The sequence below is a fragment of the Cupressus sempervirens genome, chromosome 7 (assembly GCF_028749045.1).
Source record: "Cupressus sempervirens isolate cs-2001-9-10 chromosome 7, ASM2874904v1, whole genome shotgun sequence".
Taxonomy (NCBI): Eukaryota; Viridiplantae; Streptophyta; class Pinopsida; order Cupressales; family Cupressaceae; genus Cupressus; species Cupressus sempervirens.
In genome coordinates, this window is record NC_143124.1 from 297,757,360 (window position 1) to 297,779,180 (window position 21,821).

The 21,821-nt window shown below is 32.4% G+C and overlaps 1 protein-coding gene across 1 annotated transcript in view; it reads right to left on the reverse strand.

Annotated features, from left to right (window-relative positions):
• The window catches only part of LOC149546591 (uncharacterized), an 82,335-nt gene extending 61,140 nt beyond the window's left edge, over positions 1–21,195 (reverse strand). Inside the window, exons 1-3 of the mRNA XM_089794011.1 lie at positions 21,033–21,195; positions 20,594–20,943; positions 14,168–14,242 (exon numbers count right to left, since the gene is read on the reverse strand). Coding sequence (XP_089650137.1) covers positions 14,168–14,242; positions 20,594–20,943; positions 21,033–21,195 — 588 coding nt within the window. The remainder of the gene's footprint in view (positions 1–14,167; positions 14,243–20,593; positions 20,944–21,032) is intronic.
• Positions 21,196–21,821: the final 626 nt, after the last annotated feature.

Sequence of the window (21,821 nt, forward strand, 5' to 3'; positions counted from 1 at the left end):
TGTATATCTCTCCTTGATTGTTGTTGATTTAAAGAATTGCATAATGACTTTCTATAATTGATAAGGTTTAGGGTTTATGAAAAGGATAAGAATCAGAATGAAACTAAAACTTTAATGTTGACTTTCTTAATCACAAGTTGATTAAATAGGTTTAAGTTTGTTAACCTTTATTTCTATAACCCAACAGATAAGGCACTAGCCCATTCTAAAGTTCAAGGGTGCACTGGAAAATTTATATAATTGTAGGACATTTACATATAACAACAAATAAATTTACCTTTTTTATGTTTTGAAGAACTAGAAGTATCGATCATGGCTTATTTGCTGTTAATTTGTTGTTATAATTAGTTACTATGATAAAAAAGTTTGTTAGCAAATTATAGAAGAATATTGACCATTTTTTCTATAGGGGATAGTCTTGCAGAGAATATCAATTTAATAGGATAAATCCCTTAGGTTTGCCCACCTTGGCTTAGCAAAGCCTAAAGTGAAGTGAGTCCTGATGACTCTGTTAATGTTAGCCTAGAACTAAGATTTAGCCTCACTAAATATAGGATTTAGTTCATCCTTAGGCTTGTCCCTATCTTTGTTACTTGGTATCAGGTTTAAATCCACTTGATATGTTCTTTACAGGAAAGAACTCTAAAAAAATGGTGACTCGACTGGGGAACTGAGGAATTATTATCAAGGTGTGCTTTAGAAACATCAAAATCCATATGTTGTTCTTTATTCTAGCTTTATTTCATTTTTTCCCATCATAGGGTGGCGACTCAAGTTAAGGTTTTGTAGCTAGTGCTATAAAGTTTAAAGAAATCCTAAAACCAATGGCTGAGAAAAAAAGGAATACACGTTCCTTTACTAAAAATCATCCTGAGATACCATTGTTAGCTAAGCTACCTCCTGAGGTAAAAAGGAACCAGAATAAGAAGAAGTCTAATTTTAATTCTACATGGGTCCCTAGAAGAAATGTGTCAACCCAATCATTATATCACCCTATGGAAGAAAAGGAGTTGTCATCCAAAAGTACCGAGTCAAAGGAGGTTGCACTCTTGGGAGAAACCTTTTCAACCCCATAAAAGTTTTTCCATGATAAAAATATGTCGTCTGTGGGGGAATTTGCTTGTAGATCAAATATGGTGAATGAAATGAACCATAGTTGGGGTTTTAGGGAAAACATGGAGAAGGGTTTTAGCCCTAGACAAGAACCATATGTACCAAACCTTATAGATTTTGACTAGGTGGATTTTGAGGTTGCTACTATAGATCATGAGGAGCTAGTTCCAGATCTTGTCCTTCTTAGGAAGAAAGTTATAGATGAGGAAGCTAGACATATGCGATTAGAAAAAGAAAAGGAGAAAATTATTCTGAATACTATTATTGAAAGAGATAACATACTTAGGAGAATGGCTTCCTTACTAGAGTAGAACAAGAGATTGGAAGAGAGGTCTTCTAATTTACACTCTAACATATTTGGAGATATGGATGTTCTGAAGATTAATATTCAAAGGAAAGAACAAATGCTTAAACAGAATTAGGCCCCTGTTGTTACACATGTTCAGCCTTACAAGCCTTTGGAGACTAGAATGGAGGAGGTACATAGGAAGGACTTAGATAAGGAAAAAAAAAAGGTTATTGGGATACAAATTAGTGAGCCCCATCTCCCTAATAATCCCATTTCTTTAGTTATGTCAAAACTTGATTTAGATTTAGAGAAGTCAAGAAAAGAAAACGAAGATCTAACCAAGGAACTTGAAAAGGTTAGAAAATGAAGCTCAAGTAGTTGAGGCTAGAAGAAAAATCTAGTTCATTAAATCAAATTCTACCTTAGTAGCTTAGTCAAGCTAGCCTTCATAGGTTTTACCTACCATATCTAGTGTTGGTCCTCTCACAGTGGGCCAAAGTTCCTCACATCTAGCCCCTGTTTCAACTTATGCTACAATAGGCCATTTTCCCCTTCTCCAAGTTTCCTAGTAGGCTCAATTTCCTTTCCAAAGTTAGGTTGTTGGGGAAAATACTTCAAGCATCCCAGTCTCCCAAAGGAAACCAATCCATATGGAGAAATATAAGCAGATGTCTTTCTTGGGTATCCCTAGTTTTCCTCATCCTGTTTCAAATAACCTTAGGGACAAAGTCACTAAGTTTGCTGGAAATAATGCTATTACTGGTGAAGAGCATCTCAAAAAGTTCATTTATATGTTAGTGATCATGAAGTAGAATATAAAGATGTAGTGATGAAACTATTTGTTAATTCACTGATTGAGGATGCTAGAGATTGGTTTAGAAGATTGCCTAATGATAGTATCAAATCATGGAGTGATCTTGAAATACTATTCAAAGAACAATATGGTGACCAGACTAATGTTGGTTTCATGTTGAATGAATTCAACAAAATCAAGAAGAATCCAAATGAATCAGCATTTGACTTCAATGTCAAGTTTCAAAAAGGTATGTACAAGTTATTCCAAGTAATGTGATTAAATGAAGATGTGTGTCTCGCTACTTCAATGCTTTTGATAGTAAGATGGCTTATGTCCTTAGGGATAAAGATCCAAAAACATTAAGGGATGCTTATACAATGGCTATAAATATTGAAAACAATACAAGAGTTGCTAGAAAACTTGGAAAAAAGGATGAACCTAAGTTATTCAATCCTAGAGGGAAGAAAGATAATGAAAAGCCTGTTATAGGAAAGAAACCTAAGGATGATACAATGGGACAAGTTTTAAGTTTACTAATGAAATTAAGTCCTCTAGCTTACCAAGAAAATAATTCCAATGTTGCAGAGAAGGTTCCTTTTAATAACAATATTAATAGATAACTTAGGATGCAAAATTATCCTTATACTACTCAGTGGAAGGATAGAAACCCAGTTCCTAATCCCACATAGGGGAATATGGGAAAAGGAACACTAGATCCTTTGCAAAGAAACTCTGTAAATATGACTAAAGATGTCCCTTGGTGTCTCATTTTTCAGTCACCACATTCCAACACTCTATTTTCAAACTTTCTTTCAGATCTTGATAGTAATTTCTTTTATCCATTCAAGTCTTCCTTGAATTTGTGAACAATTTCTGCTAACTAGTCCATAATGGGTTGATTACCATTAGCCTCAATACTCAGAGCATCAACAAATATGCTCTTTATGTCTTCAAGAACTTGATTTTATTTCTTTGTCTCTTTTCTAATCTTTTGTTTCTTAGCTCTCTTCTTTAGTGGTTCACCCATGATATCCATTTGATTAGGAGTAAGGGTAGAAATATCCCAATTTGGAATAACTATATCCTCATCCAGATCAATAGCTTCTACTTCTTTTCCCTTTTCCTTTAGAAAGGTAGAGATAATTTGCTTTCCCTTTTCTAGGACTTTAGTACTTGCTTGAGACCGGTTCTTAACTATCATTGTACTAGCTATGGATATACTTGGGATATTGGACTAGCAAAAAATGTAGAAACATCACTAACAACAAAAATACCTTGTTGTTGCTTGGTCAAGTCTGATGATGGAGAGACTTTTCTCTTGGTAGATGAAGTGTTGGGAACTTTTTTCATTGAAACACTTGGTTGAACTGATTTAGATCTTAGTTGGGTACTTGGTGTAGCAATTTTATCCACAACCAAGTTGGTAGAATATATCTCTAAACCAGATTACACTAATGATGGGGACACAACCCAAGAGCAGAATGGACACAATAGAAAAGGGAAATTATATTAACTGAGAAAATAAGCTAGTACAAATAGTACAAAGAAAATAAACTTCAGAACATGCCCTAAGGGCTTACAATAGCATAAATTTGGAGAATATTTCTCCTTTTAGCACCTCCTCTCAAACTCCACTCCGAACTGCCTTTTACAATGCCAGAAATCTCCTTAAATAGACCACGGAGGGTTAAGGACTAGGAGTACATTCTAGAAAGTTCTAGTAGGCATCCACCGACAAAATAGAAGGTTCCAGAAGCTGCGTTAGAAGTCGGTGCAAATCTAGAAGAATCCAGAAACGGTAGTCAAACTTTCGGGAGGCATAACTTTTGAACCGTAGCTCCGATTGACGAACCGTTTACATTTTTGGAAAGCTCTTGAAGTGATCTAGAGCCCTATGGACCAGCTTTGCTCATCCCCCATTTTTTGACCCTTTTCAAGGTCATTTAATGCCCCAAACCTAACTTTGAAGCATTCTTAGGAGGTCTCCAAAACTCAAAAAACTGCAATAACTTTCAAACCGTGCAGCCTATTGACCTGATTCTTTTTCTAGAATGCTCTAAATCATGATTACATTCATCTGGCCAATTCACACCTTCTAGTTTACCGAAATGATAGCCCAAATACATGCTCCTATTTTTTCGGGATTTTCAAACGCACTGATAGTTGATCTATGAGAGTTGGAACCCTTATTTGAGCCAAATGGGTATCCAAAAATGTAAAGACATGAAACAGAAACTAAGTCTAAGTACTTTTTTTTTTGGGTGACACTGGATTGCCCTTATACCTCTGGATGCTCCTGCATCAACTAAGGTTGTTCTCAGAGAGTGAGGAAATGAGGCCATGACTGCTACTACATGTTTCTCTACATCAATTTCCTCAATGATTTAAATTCATGGAAGGCTTCCTCCAATAGCTTCCTATTCTTCCTCCTTATCATCTAGATTGAAATCATCTATCTCATCATCTTTTATTTCTACATATTCTTCCTCATCTTCATCATCCTTGTCATCAACATATACAAAAAAGTCACTAAGTTAATGTAAATAATAGATGTCTTTACATGTAGTTTTAGTTTTCTTCACCATATATTAAATTCCCTTAAACAATATCATACAAGTGTTTAACTTGAGAGTGAAATTCTTCTCATTTTTCTTCAAGGATTCTTTTACCTCCTTATTGCTAAGACTTGTCATGACTTGCCTCAATGTCTGTTCATAGATGTCCTTGGAAATCTTCTCTATATTTTCCCATCTAGGCTTTATTGTATGCATAAGTTCATTAGGTATTTTTTGTGCAAGCTCATCTAGTGAGTACTTCCATTTACCTTGCTTAGCCATAACAACATCCTTAATCTATCTTTTATTTGCCTTATTCCTTGTCTCATATTTGAGAAATTTGAAACATGCCATGCCAGTTCCTTCTTTCATCTTCTTCATTCTTTCTTAAAGTATAGGTGCATATCTTTTTAAGATAACTTGCTCGACTTCATCTTCACCTAACTTCAACTTCTTCTTGGACTTAGTTTCCATTCTTGTGAATAGAGAAGGGGATGACTTGGTAGGTATGATTATAATAATTTTATGTTTCTTCCCTAGAGGTTCTTCTTCCTCATATTTTGCTTCCTCTTCTTCATCCTTTTCATCATCCTCTTCTATATCATCACATTTTCCCTTGGTAAGCATTAGAGGAGAACTTTCTTGCTTTGTGCTTTTCATTAGCTTCTCTACTCTTTTCCTTCCTTTACTCATTGCTTGAGGTAGCTTGATCTCAAGGTCAATTCTTTCCTTTGCCTCATTATATGTTCCAAAATAGGTGGCTTTAGGATCCATTGTCTCATTCAAAAGAGCTTCTATGATATCCTTAGTGTCATCAATTTTAACCCCATATTCTAGAGGCTTAACCCATGCCATTCTAGGTTTGACTGCTTGAATGTATACTTTGTCATAGTCAACCATGGAATAGATATCATCTTTGTAGTCTTCTACAAGTTTCTTAGGGATCCTAAATCTATTATGCATCTTCTCTTTGAATGATTCAAAATAGTTATCCATGATGCTATCAAAAATTTCACCCATTTTTGCTATATATTCATTGATCTAATATAAAATAAGAACATCTTTCCTTATTCTTATTGTATCTTTGGAATAGAAAAATTTATGAACAAAGAAGAAGAAACATGCCAAAAGATATCCAAACTTACATTGGTTATTCTCTGATCCTTTTATGCTCTCCATGTTTTTGTTGAACTGATTCAACAATAACTCGACAAGGTCAAAGGATAGGTTATTCTTCACAACTTGTATGCAAGATTGGTAACATCACATGACACACTATTTAACCAACTAGAGTAACATTCTCTGATCTTAGATTCATAATATCCTCATTTGCATCGATGGGTTGATCAATAAAGTCTTCTTGCTAAAGGGATAGTTGTTGAATTTCATTATTCTTTTCCTCTATCTCTTCTTTGTCTTTGTCTTTTTCTTCCATGACTTCACATAATTTTATTGATTGGATTTCATGTTCTCTTTTAAGCTTTCTAACTTCTTCTTGAAGATTGGAATTCTTTTCTAATAGGTCTTTGATTGCTTCATCAAGTTCATTTGAATTTCTTTTTGGACATATGTCTTCAATTCTTTCTTCAGTATAGAGATTGTCATTCATTTGTACTACAAGATCTTTCCTTCTTTTCAATTACTGAGAGAGTTTCTCCTTTTCTTTCTTGATTTGTCCAATAGCCAATTCTAGATCCAACTTTTCATTATCAATAGCCTTATCTAACTTGTATACCTCAATTGCCTTTGATCCTATATCAAGATGTTAAACTTATAATGTGGGAACTACTACTCTAATACCAATTATTGGAAATATAAGGTAGGAAAGGTTACTAAGAGGGGAGGGGTGAATTAGGAACCAATAAAACTTTATCTTACCAATTAATCCTTCATAGAATATTCTGATCTAATTGCATGCATGAAAGAATGAAAGCATTCAAAATATTCATAACACTTTGACACAAGATATGGTGACCCAGAAACCTTCCAATTAGAAAGTAAAAATGAGGTGGGGATAGTACCCAAAAGCTTTTGTACTAAAGTATAAAGTTAACCTATTAAGGCTTACAACTTACCACTTTTGGTGATCTAACTTGTTAGGAGCAATAAGGACTATGAGGTCCACCTTATTAAAGGATTTAAAAACATACAATGAACTATGCACTCATTTAAGAAATTTAGCAAAGACTATTAAGTCTACCTTATTAAAGGATTTAACTTATACACCTGTTAGGATAAACTAGTGGTTGATCTCTGATCTACAACTCTTATTTGCTAAATGAGATTCTTTGTATTACAATGATCACTTGACTGTGATAGATAAATCTCTATTGTCCCTTATACTACTTGTAGCCTTCTTCAATTCACACTCCTTCTCATTACATGTTTCTTCACATACTCACTTGGATATGATAACATGCATTACATATATACCAATCCAAATCACAACTTACTGGAGTTAGCTACAATAAGAATTTCATCATAATTCACAAAGTCGGCCCAACTGTTGTAATATAGGTTCTAAAGACAAACTTGGTTACATTCTAATACTCTAAAAATATTTTCAACACTTGGAAATCTTTGGCACTCAATTGAACTAGAATCTCGGTCTTGTTGAGTTGTCATTTTGCATGATGTTTAATGGCAGGAATTTTTTCAAACTCCTCTCTTGAAAAGTCAATCTTGTGAATCAACTCCAAGGTTCTAGGTGATCTTGCGACCTACTAAGATCTTCTCAGTTGAAGATAAATGTTTTTGTTCATGAGGATGCCTTTTTGGGTTTTTTTTTCAAATGAAAAGTTGAATCTATTCACTATTTCAAAATAAAACAGGCAAAAGAAAGAACTATGCTTTTGTATTTTTTATGTTTTCCAATTAATGCAATCTAAGAATGCAACTAATATGAATTCCTAATTTAACAAGGGGTTAGTAAAGCCAATAACAAGAACTTTAAAGCAAATAATGTGAAAGTAAAATCCTAATGGACATAAGCTATAGAAAACAACACGTTTGTAAGTAAAGCTTTAAAGAAATTAGTGGGTAACCAATGAAAACAGGAGCAACACTTCCTTAATCCCACTAATGCAATTTTTGATGGGAAACTTTAATAACCATATAATATTTCACTCTTCATTGAATCTCAAGGCCATAGAAAGTGTGCTCATGCGAGACAAAGAGTTATGCAGGCACAATTTAGTGATTTCTTCTTCAGCTAGATACGTCAACAAAATTCGTCAAATAGTAGCAGACACCAAAACTAAAAGATTGCACAACTAGAAACAAAGAAATAAACATTTGGCTCAATCACAACTTTGTGAACATAAATTCACAAAAAACATGACACATTCAGGCAAGAATAAATACACTCCAAATGCGAGAACCAAAAGCATAATTTTATTGCAAAATATCAATGGCCCCGATTACATATTACAATCCTAAATTTATAAGAAATCTTCTCCTTAATTTGTGTTGAGAGTGAGAGATATCTTTATGCAATCATATGCTTCTAAACTAATAAAATAAATCTGTTTATGTACAACCTATCTATCTAACTGGTGCTAAGTAGGACTCCATCCATATCATACCATTAATTGGATGCATGAGCCTTTACATATCTTAAAACAAAGAAAGCATGAAAAAATAAGAAGAGAAAGCCTTCAGATGATGTAGAAGTGACTAGAAGTGACAAAAATAGAAGCTCCATCTTCACTAGTCGTCCATAGGAGTTAAACTATTGTCAGAATGTGTTTTCGATGCATGGAAAGCTCTAAATTTGGAACTGGTAGTTAACTATCAATGCACCTCTAAATTCTCAAAATCTTCTAGAACACCACTAAAAAAATGCACCTGCACACCTCAGAAGAAGCACATTTTCTCAAAATAGTGTTGCTGCACACTTGTGAAGAAGCATATTTTCTCAAAACAACACACCTACACACCTATGTAGCTACGCACCTGCACACCTTGGTGAAATTTGTGTGACATGCTCAATTCACCAAAAAAAATATTTAAAAATCAAACTTCTCAATTTTGAAAATGGTTAATGGGTTTTCCTCAAATGGGCTTTTAGATCACTTTTGTGTATCTACTTTGATCCTTTTGATGATTTATACCCTCTTTATAGCCAAAAACTTGTTACAAATGCTTTAGAATAACTGAGAGTAGGGGTGAATCAATTATTCAAGGTCCAAATGTCCAATTCAAACTTTTTCATCAAGTAAAGTGAGCCTATTAAACTGTTCATTCATCTAAGCTTAACCTTTCCTACTTAGCAAGTTACTGTAAATCAACATGCAAGCGTAACACATGAAGAATCAACACATAACAGAATGATTTACGTCGAAACCCAATTTGGGAAAAACTACCAGTAACATGCTACTCAATTCTCACTCTTTTGACATGATGCATTGTGAAAGGTCTACCCTGTTAAAGGCTACAACACACTATTAAATGTGACCTAGTTAAAGGATTTAACCACCCTATTAGAAGTGGGCCTGGTTAGAGGACTTTAGAACATTCACTTGGAATTTCATCCTATTAAAGAATTTGCAAATGGCTATTAAACCAACCTAAGTCCATAGGATTTTTACCCTAACCGATACAATTACTAGAGAGTAACAATAAGGGGTTTTGACCTAATTATAGTTCACAACTTATCTTGCAGATTTCAAATCACCATTCATCTCTTTACATTGCTTGGCTTTCAGTTTCTATAGCTCTAACAACTTGTTCTCCTTTCAAGTTTTGTCTCCTTGAGTCTTCATGCTTGGTATACCAATGCAATCTTCTTTTTGACCAGTAATCAAAGCAGAGTCTCTATGCTCTGTTCTCCCTTCTCGTTGATGCCTTCTTCTTGACACCCTTCAATCACTTCACAATTTGGCACACCAGCAACTCTAGCTTTTTGTCCCGTGACTCCTTAAATAGAAGTCTATAATTTCTTTTCTCACTTGATTCTTCCCTCCTTTATTCTTAGTCCAAATGGATTAGGTAGGATTCATTAAATCTAACCCACATCTTGTTCCTTCTAGAAACATCTTGAAGAATCCTCTTGAATTCGGCCAAAAAAGATTCGTCTAAATTTTTGTGCTACTAGCTCATCATCCTTATCCTCCAAATGGTTCACAAAATTCAAGGTAACAACTTTGTCAGCTTAGATTTGGAAAATCTTTGATTTTTCCAATAATGCAGCAGCTTGACACTATTGAAATTCTAGTGTACGGTACATACTGTATTACTTGGCATCAACTATGTCTTACTGATGCTTGAGACCTAATGTGGATTCACTCAGCATCCACTAAGTTTTTATGATGCTTGGCACCTACTACTTTACTTGAACATGCTTTGCTCCTTCTGTATTATTCGGTACATACAAGATTTTGCATTTGCTCAACACTAACTAAAAATTTTCTCGGCTCCAACTAGCTTGTTCAGCACTTACTAATGAACTAGGTTAAGCTTTCCAGTCAACCTTGTTACAACTTATTCCTCTAGTGTTTCTAAGTATGGCCAACCTCTATATCTTCAAGTATATTATCAATACATCATTTTACCATTGTCTTAACTGATCCTTGCACTTCATTACAAAATCATAACTCAACCTTTATTTTAGGTTCTTTTGTTACATCTTTTTGATTAAATCCTCTTCATCAATCAACTAAGTGATAGTACTTGGATCTTATAAGCAATTGTCATTCCAAAAAAAAGAAGGTTTGACAACAATGGCAAAATAATGATTGAAAACATTCTTTATCAATAATCTCCCTCTTTGCAATCAAATTTCCAACAAAACTTTCATAGACCTAAACTCCTTCTACTTCTAAAATCCCAAGGCATGTGTGTTGAATCTTGTCATTAATAGTTGCATAAGATGAAGAAACTATTCTAGTTCATATGTCTAACCTGTGTATCTTTAATCTTTTCTTCTCTCCAACTGTCTAATCCTTCTAGGTCAGAGACCAAGTGATCTGAACTATCCAAAATGATCAAATGTTTGAAACATTTCACAAGATTTTCTAGGTCCTCCTAACTTTCTTTTTTAGAGGTCTTTTGCCCAAAATATCAAGTTTAAAACTTCATTAGTCTCTAAAATTTGGTAGCCGAAGGCTCGCTATTTTAGGGACTGAAATTAGATCTTTAGTTCTTCTTTCCAATGGTGTAAATAGTTTTGAATTCTGAGCCCTAGGTCAAAACTTATGACTTTGAGTCACTAATAGACAAATTGACTATAATGTCAAAAATTCCACCATCATAGTGTTCTAAAGATCTTGATCATTAACTTAGGTCTTTGGAACCTTTCCTACAAGAACCAAATTCTTTGATACCAATTAGTGGAAATGCAAGGAGTAACTAAGAGGGGAGGGGTGAATCAGTTACTACAAAAACAATTCCAAGTTCCTAGATGTCAAATCAAACTTTTCACTGATAATGCACTTCTTTATCTGGCTTAGTTAAAACTAAGTTCTTTATTGTAACTCAATTAACAAATTAGTCTTATGATTGTTAATCTATTTAAAATTTAGTATCTTAGTTGTAGAAATATAAAGCATAAAGAAAATAACATAAACATAGATGACACCACGATTTAATGTGGGAACCCAATTTGGGAAAAACCACCATGCAACTAGTTACAATATTTTCACTCTTTCTAAAGTGAGCCATGTTAGGAGGGAAACCTATTAAATGTTAAAATGCATACTTTAAAGTATGACCTTGTTAAAGGATTTAGTTCACCCTATTAGGATTCTATTTAGAGGTCTTAAAACACTTTAATCTTGAAATGTCACATTGTTAGAAGATTTACAATCTAACTGTCAAGTCAACTCTATTAGGATATTTCTTCACTTCTACAATGGTTAGAAGGTAACAATTATTTGAAATGATTTATGAAAAAACTTATTTTGTAGATCTAGATCTCTATTTTCTATTGACCTCTGGATCTTTGATGATCAAAATATTCTTTGATGCTTATCATCAACACTTGCCTACTCTTCTCTCTTACTTTGATCACATATTCATCTTTTCTACACACATGCACACTCTTCATTTCACATCTTGACCCTTGTTATATATCATAGTCTTTGTCAAGTAAGCTTGAATAACTTTTCAAATAACCATAAAACATCCAACTAGCCGACCTTAATTAGTTAATCAATTAACAAGAACATTTTTTTGTTACTCGGTTAATACTATTGATATAGGATTCATTTGATGTGAGACTACTTAGTTAACACTTTGATTTCTTTATTGCCCAATTGTACTTGGCTAACATTGAAGTCCCTTTGTTTCCTAAATGGAATCCTTTAACACTGAAGTTCTTGCATTGCTAGACTCTATTTGGTTAATACTAAGATTTGTGTAAATCAATGATAATATAAAATTTGAAGAATTATTTCCAAAAATGTGATCAAAATAGTTTATACAATTTTAAATATTTAATTCTGAATTAATTTGAAATATTACATTGAGGTAGTCTGTAGTGCCTGCCCCTAAGTCGCATTTTTGTCATCATTGCCAAACTCTTTTAGGCCAATTTATGTTTGATGATTAGTACTATTATTTTAGAGGTTATCAGATGTTGTTTTACACTCAGTTTATTATATGATGAGATTACCTGGTACTCTATATATTTCATGCATGTATGATGATTATTCAATGTTTTCAGTTATCGATGATGATTAGTTAGATGGTTTATTAGTCCATATGCTTCTTATGGATACTTACCCCATACTGCATGTGTATGGTGTGTGTGTTTGTTTTATTTATGTATGGTGTTTCTGATGTGGTTAAGGAAGGGAGTCGTAGTCACCTGCTAGATGGGATCTACACGATGCACCACTTCCTGTCATTGTTTGTTTAGCTTAGAATATTGTGTTTGTACATGCGTGGATTTTATGCAAGTTGCAGGTACCGAGTATCGACTTCCCTGAATTGTCAGGATGAGCGTACCCTATCGCACTGTCTCAATGGTAAGAGAGGGAAGATAAACTCTTAAGTTCAATTCCTAAACCATTTAACCAATTGTCCTAATTGATAATTAGGACAAGTATCTGAGTTAATTACCCTCTGAATGCATCAAATGATGTAATTTCGGGATTATAACCTTTTTGTTTTGATTTAGTATATGTTTTTCTATGTAGGGTTTTCGTATGTTGTTATATGAGTCCTTGATGTGTTTTCTATTAATTAAGTCTAATTAAAAAGATTAATTAAAGATTTAATTTAATGGAGAATTATTATGATATCTTTAATATTTAATTAATTGAGAAATTAATTAAATAAAAGAATTAAATTTGGAGATTAAAGTTCAAAGATAAATTTAGAATAGGATAATATTTATTTAATTTAATAATAATATATTTGGAGTTCATTTTTAAATAAATGCTAAATATTATTGTTATTTAAATTAATTAAATATGTTATCAATTAAGTTCTAAAATAAATTAAAAGTTGAAAGATATTAAATTATTAAGAATTCTAGATCGCATGATCTAAGCATGAGTTTAAATATGAGAATTAAATTAAAAGATTAAATTATATAAACTAATAATGTTATTTTAATTTCTTAAAAGTGCACATAAGATTAAAGTAATAAATTAATTTAAAATAGAAGTCAAGTGGAATATTAAATAAAGTTATTTAATAATTCAACTTAATGTGCATGAAAGTTGAATGCAAAATAAAAGAAAAGATAATAAAGGTTAATTTGGAGTTAACTGAGTTGTGCAAAGAGTCTTCTCGGGTAAACGCACAATTAGTGCCCCGATTTGAGGAGAAATTGCTTATCACAACTTTGGGGGTTCATTTTTGAGATATACGTATTTGGACGAGAATTTTTGGGAGACTACTTTTGGAAGCAAAATTCAAAAGGCTGAGACCAAGAAATTTTTCCAGAGGAAGGTTATTGAGGGAAGCGAATTCTCTTACAGTTCCTGGAGATTGCATAATAGCATCAGGATCAGGTAGGGTCTTGTATTTTTGATTATCGATTTATTACGCAATTATCCTTTCCTGTCTTCTTTGTGTCTGGGGTTTGTAAATCTGAAATTCTCTGTGAGGAATATTTAAACATTACGATATTGGAATTTATTAAATGTTTGTTTATAAACTTCTGTATACATGAGATTTAAATGGGAAGGGTTGAATCTTAGACTGGAATTTTAAATTAAACGTTCGGATGATTGACTATATTTTCTATATTAATATATATAGAAGGAAAAAAAATTTCAATGCATATGTTTATATATATATTAAAAGAAATTATTTTAATATATATATAGTTATAAATTGATATATATATTTATATCCAAACAAATTTAATTTAATTTTAAAAAAATTTGATATAACATATATTCGTACTTCTAAAAAATATATATATTTAATAATATAATTTTTAAGTGGGGGGGAGGGATTTACCCCGTGCCCACCCCCACTGTCGGCATAGCCGATAGAACCTGCGTTGCAGGTACTGCAATCGCAGGTATGATGTACCTGCTGCCGCAGGACTGCGGCAGGTTGTCGGCTTATATAAGTCGACAGTTATATATATTACATGGTTTTATTTTTTTTATAACATATTTGTTAATTCATTTTTTTTTATATAATAAAGTATATTATTTACAAAACGATTTTATTATTATTTAAAATTTTTAATTAATAAAATTATAATATATTTTATTTAATAATAGTTTTATTTTTATTAATATTTAATAAATAAATATTAAATGTATTTCACATAGTTTGTAAATATTAATTTATTAATAATTTTGGTTTAATATTAATAAGTTAATAATTAATGAATAGATTAAGATAGGTAATTAGAACAAGAAATTATTGATTAATTTAATTAAAATTGGTTTAATTAAAGTTAATTAATAATGAATATCAAATGATTAATGGCAGATTTGGAATATTGACTTAATGGAAGTTATTATAGAAATGGGTTAATCGTAAAAGGGTAGTTGAGAAAACTGAGTTACTTGAATTCGACATTAAACTGAAACATAAACCTTACCTTAACTCAATAATATACTTTCAAATCCAATCTCTGAGACTTTCACGTTTTCTTTGTGTTCTCTGTGTTTTGGGGTTGTTCTAGTATTGACCAATTTAGGTCATTACCAGAGGCTCGGGGTTGTGATTGTGATGTCATGATGATTTGGTCTCGATCTTTCTTAACCCGACCATGGTAATGTGATGAAGTGCTCTATGACATGGTTGTGTTTACTGTTTGTTATTGCTTTCCAGTTTCCTTGTGTGAAGCTGAGGTGTATGTATTTGAGATACCTAACTTAACCATTTTTGAGTCTCGATCAATTATATTTGATAACCATTTCTGAGTCTCGATCAGTTATACTTGTATTACTTTCTGGTTGCTCATTGGAGAACCATTGGATTTTATGACTTATCATTGATGCCTTCAGTTGCTGATAGAGAATTGTCGTGATCATATGATTACTAATTGATATTATCTGTTGCTAATGAAGAACTGATGTAATTTTGTGGATTATCTTTTATGATGTTTTTCAGTTGCTTGTATAGGATTGAGGTGGTTTTATTATGATTCTTTGATTTATGATTTCATGAGCCTAGGGTAGGTTATCTATGTGTAGATTCGGGAAGTGGCTTGCAATGGGGGTCGGAGCCCTAAGAGGCTGCCTTGAGAAACCCATTGTAAGTCATTTTTAATAAGTGAAAACATTTACACTAAATGAGAGAAAATGAACCTAACAAGATAATTGTATGTTCTCTCCCATGCCTTGAGTGCTAGTACAGACTAGGATGGGGTAGAGAGAACGCTTGGTTACGACCTTGCATTCCATAGTAGGCCTCATGAGTACGAGAGGATACTAGTGGCCGCAGGATCAGTAGGGACCTGGGATTCCTAAGGGATTGCTCGGGTAACTTCTACATGACTTTTGCGATGACACTTTCCCGCTTGCATATTAGGTTTCCTACGTGTCTTGTGGTACCTCTGGGATTTAGATCTCAATCTTTTTAGGAACCCTTGAGTTAGCATACTTATAGGATTTCCTGGACTTAGAGAGTATTTATGATTATAGGTTTTGTTATCCTATTTGGGACTTGAGACTATCTCCTCAGGGCGGTGGGAGTGGACCATTTAAGTTCCACGCGGTCGGGTGGTAGTGCTTTTACTCTTACCATTGAGATCCGTTCCGTGGTCACCGTGGCTGGAGTTTTCGTGATTGGCATTTACCTTCACTATGTTCTTGGATTATTATGATGGATGGTTAGATTTTATGATAGATGTTTTATCATTATGGATGTATGGATGTATCATGTATGGTGAATAGTTTCATATATTTTTACTGTACTTTGTATCATGGATTTGAGGATGTTGTATCTTGATCTTTACATATGTATATTCTTTTAAGCCTTTCATACCCTGTGACTTGTACAGTGGATGATTGGGCATTCCGAATTAATTTGCCGAGAGGCATTCGGAACAAATGTATATTATGGACATGGGACTTTCTGATTATTCTTTCATATGTATGTGATAGTTGTTAGACTTAGAATTAATTAAATTTTAAACGTGACTCAACGTCTTGGGATCTTTAAGAAATGTAACTTACAATGTATATTTGTCGATGATTACATGTTATTGCTTCCGCTACTATGTGTTTGATGTGTATGTTATACATTCTTACTTTAAAAAAAAAAAAAAATGTTTAGCAAACTTAGTGAAACTTTAGGTTAATTCTTTTGGATCCCTTGGCGGGGCGTTACATAGTCATCTATAAATTTTCCATCCTCCTCCTCCTTATCTCTATTAGTAGTGCCAAATTACAACAAAGGTTGACATGACTAGAAAATATGTCCTTGTCTAGACTTAAAAGGACCATCCTTTAGTAAATGAGTCACAAACTGATTGAGACTATGAGTGAGGGAACTATTGTTGCTTAGTGTGTTGGTGTTCCACCATAATAAAAGGAGAAACAACATTCTCCACGTAGGGCTTGCAAAAATAGTTCCCTAGGTGTATTAGGGTCATGACGTTCTATCTTCCCTTTAAATGATGACCCTCCACCTCTACCCTTAGACTCTATTATATCAAAATAATTATGAATCTCCCTAGGGATAAACTCAATATAATTTCCTTAAGAGATAAATAGGAACCTCATAATTATTATAGGGAGGGGGATCAAATACCATCCAATATATATCTCGAGAGTTATTTTTATGTCTTCGTTAATGCAGCAATGAATGGGAAACATATTTGCTATATTTGTAAGGGTTGTTCTTTTCTGTTGGATACTTAAACAATAAATATATGTCATATTTTAAACTTTTTTTTTCATTTTTATATCTTCGTAGGATAATTTTTAAGCATAATATTGTGTTAGAATTTGGTATAGCTATGATACCAAATAAGAATTTGCCTTAGGGAAAAATCACCGAAGATCAAGGAACTCAAGCACAAGCACAATAGTAGACCAGCATGGTATGATCAAAGTAACAATATCCAAAATTGATTTATTATCATTCAATGTTCAGTTCAATAAATATCAAGTACACTAGGACTGCCTATATATAAAGGCCTTTGGAATGCTTCTAGAATGCCTAGGAATCAGCATATTGATAAGTCTTACAACAAGGCACATTTCCACCAGAAGTAGATTATCTTCCATTAAGCATAGAAGTAAGTGTGATGATGAGAGGATAAGCCTACAAAGGTGTAGCATGTGAAATCATGTGCTCAATTAGAGATGCTTACTCCAATTTTGTAAACATGACAACTTAGTTATTTATGCAAACTCCAGTCAAAATCAAATAAATTTTAAGTGAGGGATTGAGGTAATCGTGTACCACTTCAAATAAACATCAAACCTAATTCACCATAAAAGGAAAAAAGAATCCTCAACCTCTTTGATACCAAATTATGAAAAACCATCCAATATGTCTACTATCTTAATCTAATATAACCAATCAATATCCTATCTGTCTTCAAATGATAAGCATTGATATTTTATAGATATTTAATTATAATGAAGGGTCAGAATCAATTGAAGATCAATTGATAAGATTTAGGTAAACGCAAAAGACAGAAAGGAAGATGGCTTCAAGTAGCAGATGACATCAAAATATCAAATATAAGAATTTCTAATAGGGTTCAGCTCAAGGGTTCAGAGACAACTTAAGAAACTACAACTTTTATCAAGTGATTTTTTCCTTGCAAAGTATGGAATTCTTTAAAAATCTATTAAGGATATTAAATTCAAACAAGCAAAAATGATTCTATGTAAAAGAAAATAATGATTGTTCTTAAATATCATATACTAAGAAACTGGAAAAAAATAGTTAAGAAAATTATTAGTTTTAAAATTAATCATTCATATATGATGCTTAAGCCACATGAAAACCATGATACCAAAAGAATAAATGATTTAACTATGTTTAACAAATGCTTTAAATTATGTTTTTTCTTTTGTTTGTATTTTTTAATAAATTAAAATTTATAAAACTATTATACTATTTTTAAAATTAATTAATAAGAGTACATTTTGGACCCTGCATTGACAATGCCAACTTATATGTTCTACCGAATTTTACTTTTTATATATATGTCTAAGTACTGGACTGATGGCAATAATTTTCTTTAATACTGGAATGTTTTTCGGTTTTATTTACTGCTCAGCAATAGGACTGATGGTATTCTGTTTTTTAAAATGAACTGAACTACCAATATGCGTTTAGAACAAGATTCTTATTTACTAAAGTATGACAAAACTTAACAACCTCTACTCTTTGCATACAAGGTGAGTCACTTAGAATTCTGACTATAAAATCTTTCCACATAATATAACTTCTATGTTAAATCTTTTGATTGTAATATTCAGTCCACTACAATATATTTTAGAGGCTTGCTTAACTGTATTTATTGTATACTTAAGTTTCATCTCTCCTAATAATATGTAGACAAAAAGGTTAGCTAGCGATGTCAATGTTATATATAGATATTTAAATAAAAAACTCAAGATTGGTGAATACACGTTAGACTCATGACACTATATTATTATGTAGTAGTGACTTTGTACATGATCTGGAGCCATCGCATTCGCGCTAAGTAAGTTTGTTCCTTTCTACATTGTTTGTTTGTTTGTTTGTTTGCACAGATTTCGGTCTTAATTCATCCTTCCAAAAATTTCTCTCTTTTAGCCGCTACACAACCATCCATCCGTAGTTGGAGACACAAATGGCAATTATATTAGGTGTTTCTTTCAACCAGTCTCCCAATTAATCTAACTAACTAGATAAGTAATTGTTGCTCAATTTTTTCTAATAGTTATTATAAATATTTTCTTCCTGTTATATTTCTATTGTTATTTTTAGATTTACTTGATATTAAAATATTAAAAGAATATAATAATTAACTTTTTGTTTTCTCTTAGTTACAATGAACTAATTTTCCAAGTTCCTTACTTGTATTTTACAATTTTGTTGCAATTATATTATTTTATAAATCTGTGAGGCATAAATTTGAAAACAAGAGATCATTCGAAATTTATCTATCCTCATCCACGGTAATTTGAATTTGATTGGTTACGTGACGATGAATCCTTGCAATTATTCCTTCTTCTTCTTGTTAATTTTATTCAGTTTCACTTGTGATTGTTCTTGTTCTAGTATCCAACACATAACTAAATTTAAAACACATTTGCATAAGCTCATTGATTTTTCCATCTTCTCTCTGTGAAGCCTATCATCAATCTCGCCATCAATATAGGAAAAACTAGAGTAGAGTCTATATAGATTAAAAGTTATGACAGTTTGAATTTTTTTAACTTAATTGTAGCCTTAGCATTGATAAAGTTTAGTTATTCTTGATTGTTCAAATTGAAAACTATTAAATCAATTTATGAAACCAAGATTTTAAATTAATTAAACTAAGTTACTTAAGAGTTAAAATATGTAAATAAAGATAGACAACTACTTAAATTTAAACAATAAATTGTTTTATTTAAAAAAATAAATATATCTGATTTTTTGTAATGGTTGAATTGCTCAACCGAATCTTAATTAATTCTAATTTTAAAAATAAATATAATTCAACAACAAATAGAAGAAAAAAATAACCTTCAATCTTTATCAAACTAAAATTTCCAATTAATTTATAATATCAATTCAATCTTATATTTTTTAAAATTTTCATTTAAATTATGCTCAAAAATATGAAATCTATTTTAAACAAATAGATTAAAGTATAATAAACACACAAACTCTATTTTTATTTAAACGTGTTGTGAAGGGATATGTGTTTCAAATATTTGCGTTAACTACCAACAATTCCAATGTTGTTGTGTGTTTAAAAAATAATTATTTATTTAACAATTAGAGCTGCGGCGAACCAAGGTAGTTTGTCGAAATTATTTATGCGCAAGTTGTTTCAAGCTTTTCCATGGCGGCTTCAAGTAAAAGATTCTGATTCCAGTTTTCGTGGTTTCGCCCTTTTCAAAGAATAATGAATGTGGACAGCAGTTTTTAGTTCCAAATAGCTTCGAATTAATCCACACCATTTGTACAAACATACCTTTTTCATTTTATTCCATGGAAAAAGTGAACTACAGCAAGAAATCTTACATCTAATTTTTTCAATTAATCGAAAATATAAGAAAAGTAGATAAGTATAGAGTGGGTGTTCCTACATTAGAATTTAAAATTTGGTGCAATAGGGAGTGAAAGAGTTCTAAAGAGTTTTGGGGTGAGGAGGAGAAGAAGAAGCAGAGAGGAGAATAAAAGAGAGAAAAGAAGGAGAAGAGGAAGAAGAAAGAAAAGTTGGAGAATGGAAAGATAAAAGAATGGAATGATATGGAGGGAGGTAGGCACATTTCTCATCTGTAACACGTGTCCTACGCAGGTAGGCTGCTGTTGTGGCTGTGCAATGTCACTTGAAGGAGGCGTGGATGTGCGAGTAAAATTACCGGCTGGAGTAGTTTGTGTGTTGTTGTGTTTAGGGACATGAGTACCGGGCGAAACGGTGACTTCCAACTTCATTCCTACATTGCAGTGACCGGGAACTCCACAAATAAAATACTTTGTCCCCGTGCTGGTAAGTGAAATCCTGTTATTACCCCCTCGAAACTCCTCTATTGGATTACTTGTGTCACACAATTCATATGCTTGCTTCTCAACCTCCAAGATGTTATGCCATTCACCTCGGTACTCGAACACTGTTTCAGTTGATTCAATAAACCTCTTGTTATTACTATTACTATTACTATTGACAAGGACAAGTAGAAGAGTTAAAAGACAAATTTACCCAAGGTGTCGCCCACATGGAATGTTTTGGTGGAAGCCCATTCCGTATAATCTACACCAAAGTCCCACCTTTGTTCGTCTCCAATAGCATACTGGGTGCCCATGGCCTTCACAAATGCACACAAATACATACACAAAACTAATAACTTCACCAAAGACGCCATTCCTTCTAGTCCTCAATATGCCCATTTTCTCCTATTCAAACTGCAAAACAAGAGTGGAGAGGGGTAGGCATTTATGGTCCACACTGTCCGTATTTATAGTCCCCAGCATTCCCTTCCCACCCTCCCATTTTTTTCCTTCCACTAGTTGTTAAATGTTATTTTTAGATTAGCCTTCCCTTCCCAACCCCTTTTTTTTCCTTCCACTAGTTGTTAAATGTTATTTTTAGATTTTCAAAATAGAAATACACCAGGTTCTTATTAAAAACAACCCTTTGTTTCTTCTAATTAAGATGCACTAATTAATTAAGACTCCAACTTAAATTTATCTTTTCTCTTGATTTCGACACCACTAGTTAGATTATTAATTTTTTATTATTGTTTCTCTAATATAATATATAAATGCTATAAATTTAGCATTTCTCTTCTTTTCCACCACACTTTGATTATACTGCATTTTAGTTAGAGTGAATGTATTTTTAAATTTACAAATAGAAATACACCACCTTTATATTAAAGTATTAAAAAAATTAATGACAATTGTTTTTTTTTTAATGAGGATGGACTAATTCATTAAGACTCAAGCTTAAATCTAGGTTCGCATACTAGTTGGATTATTATTATTACTA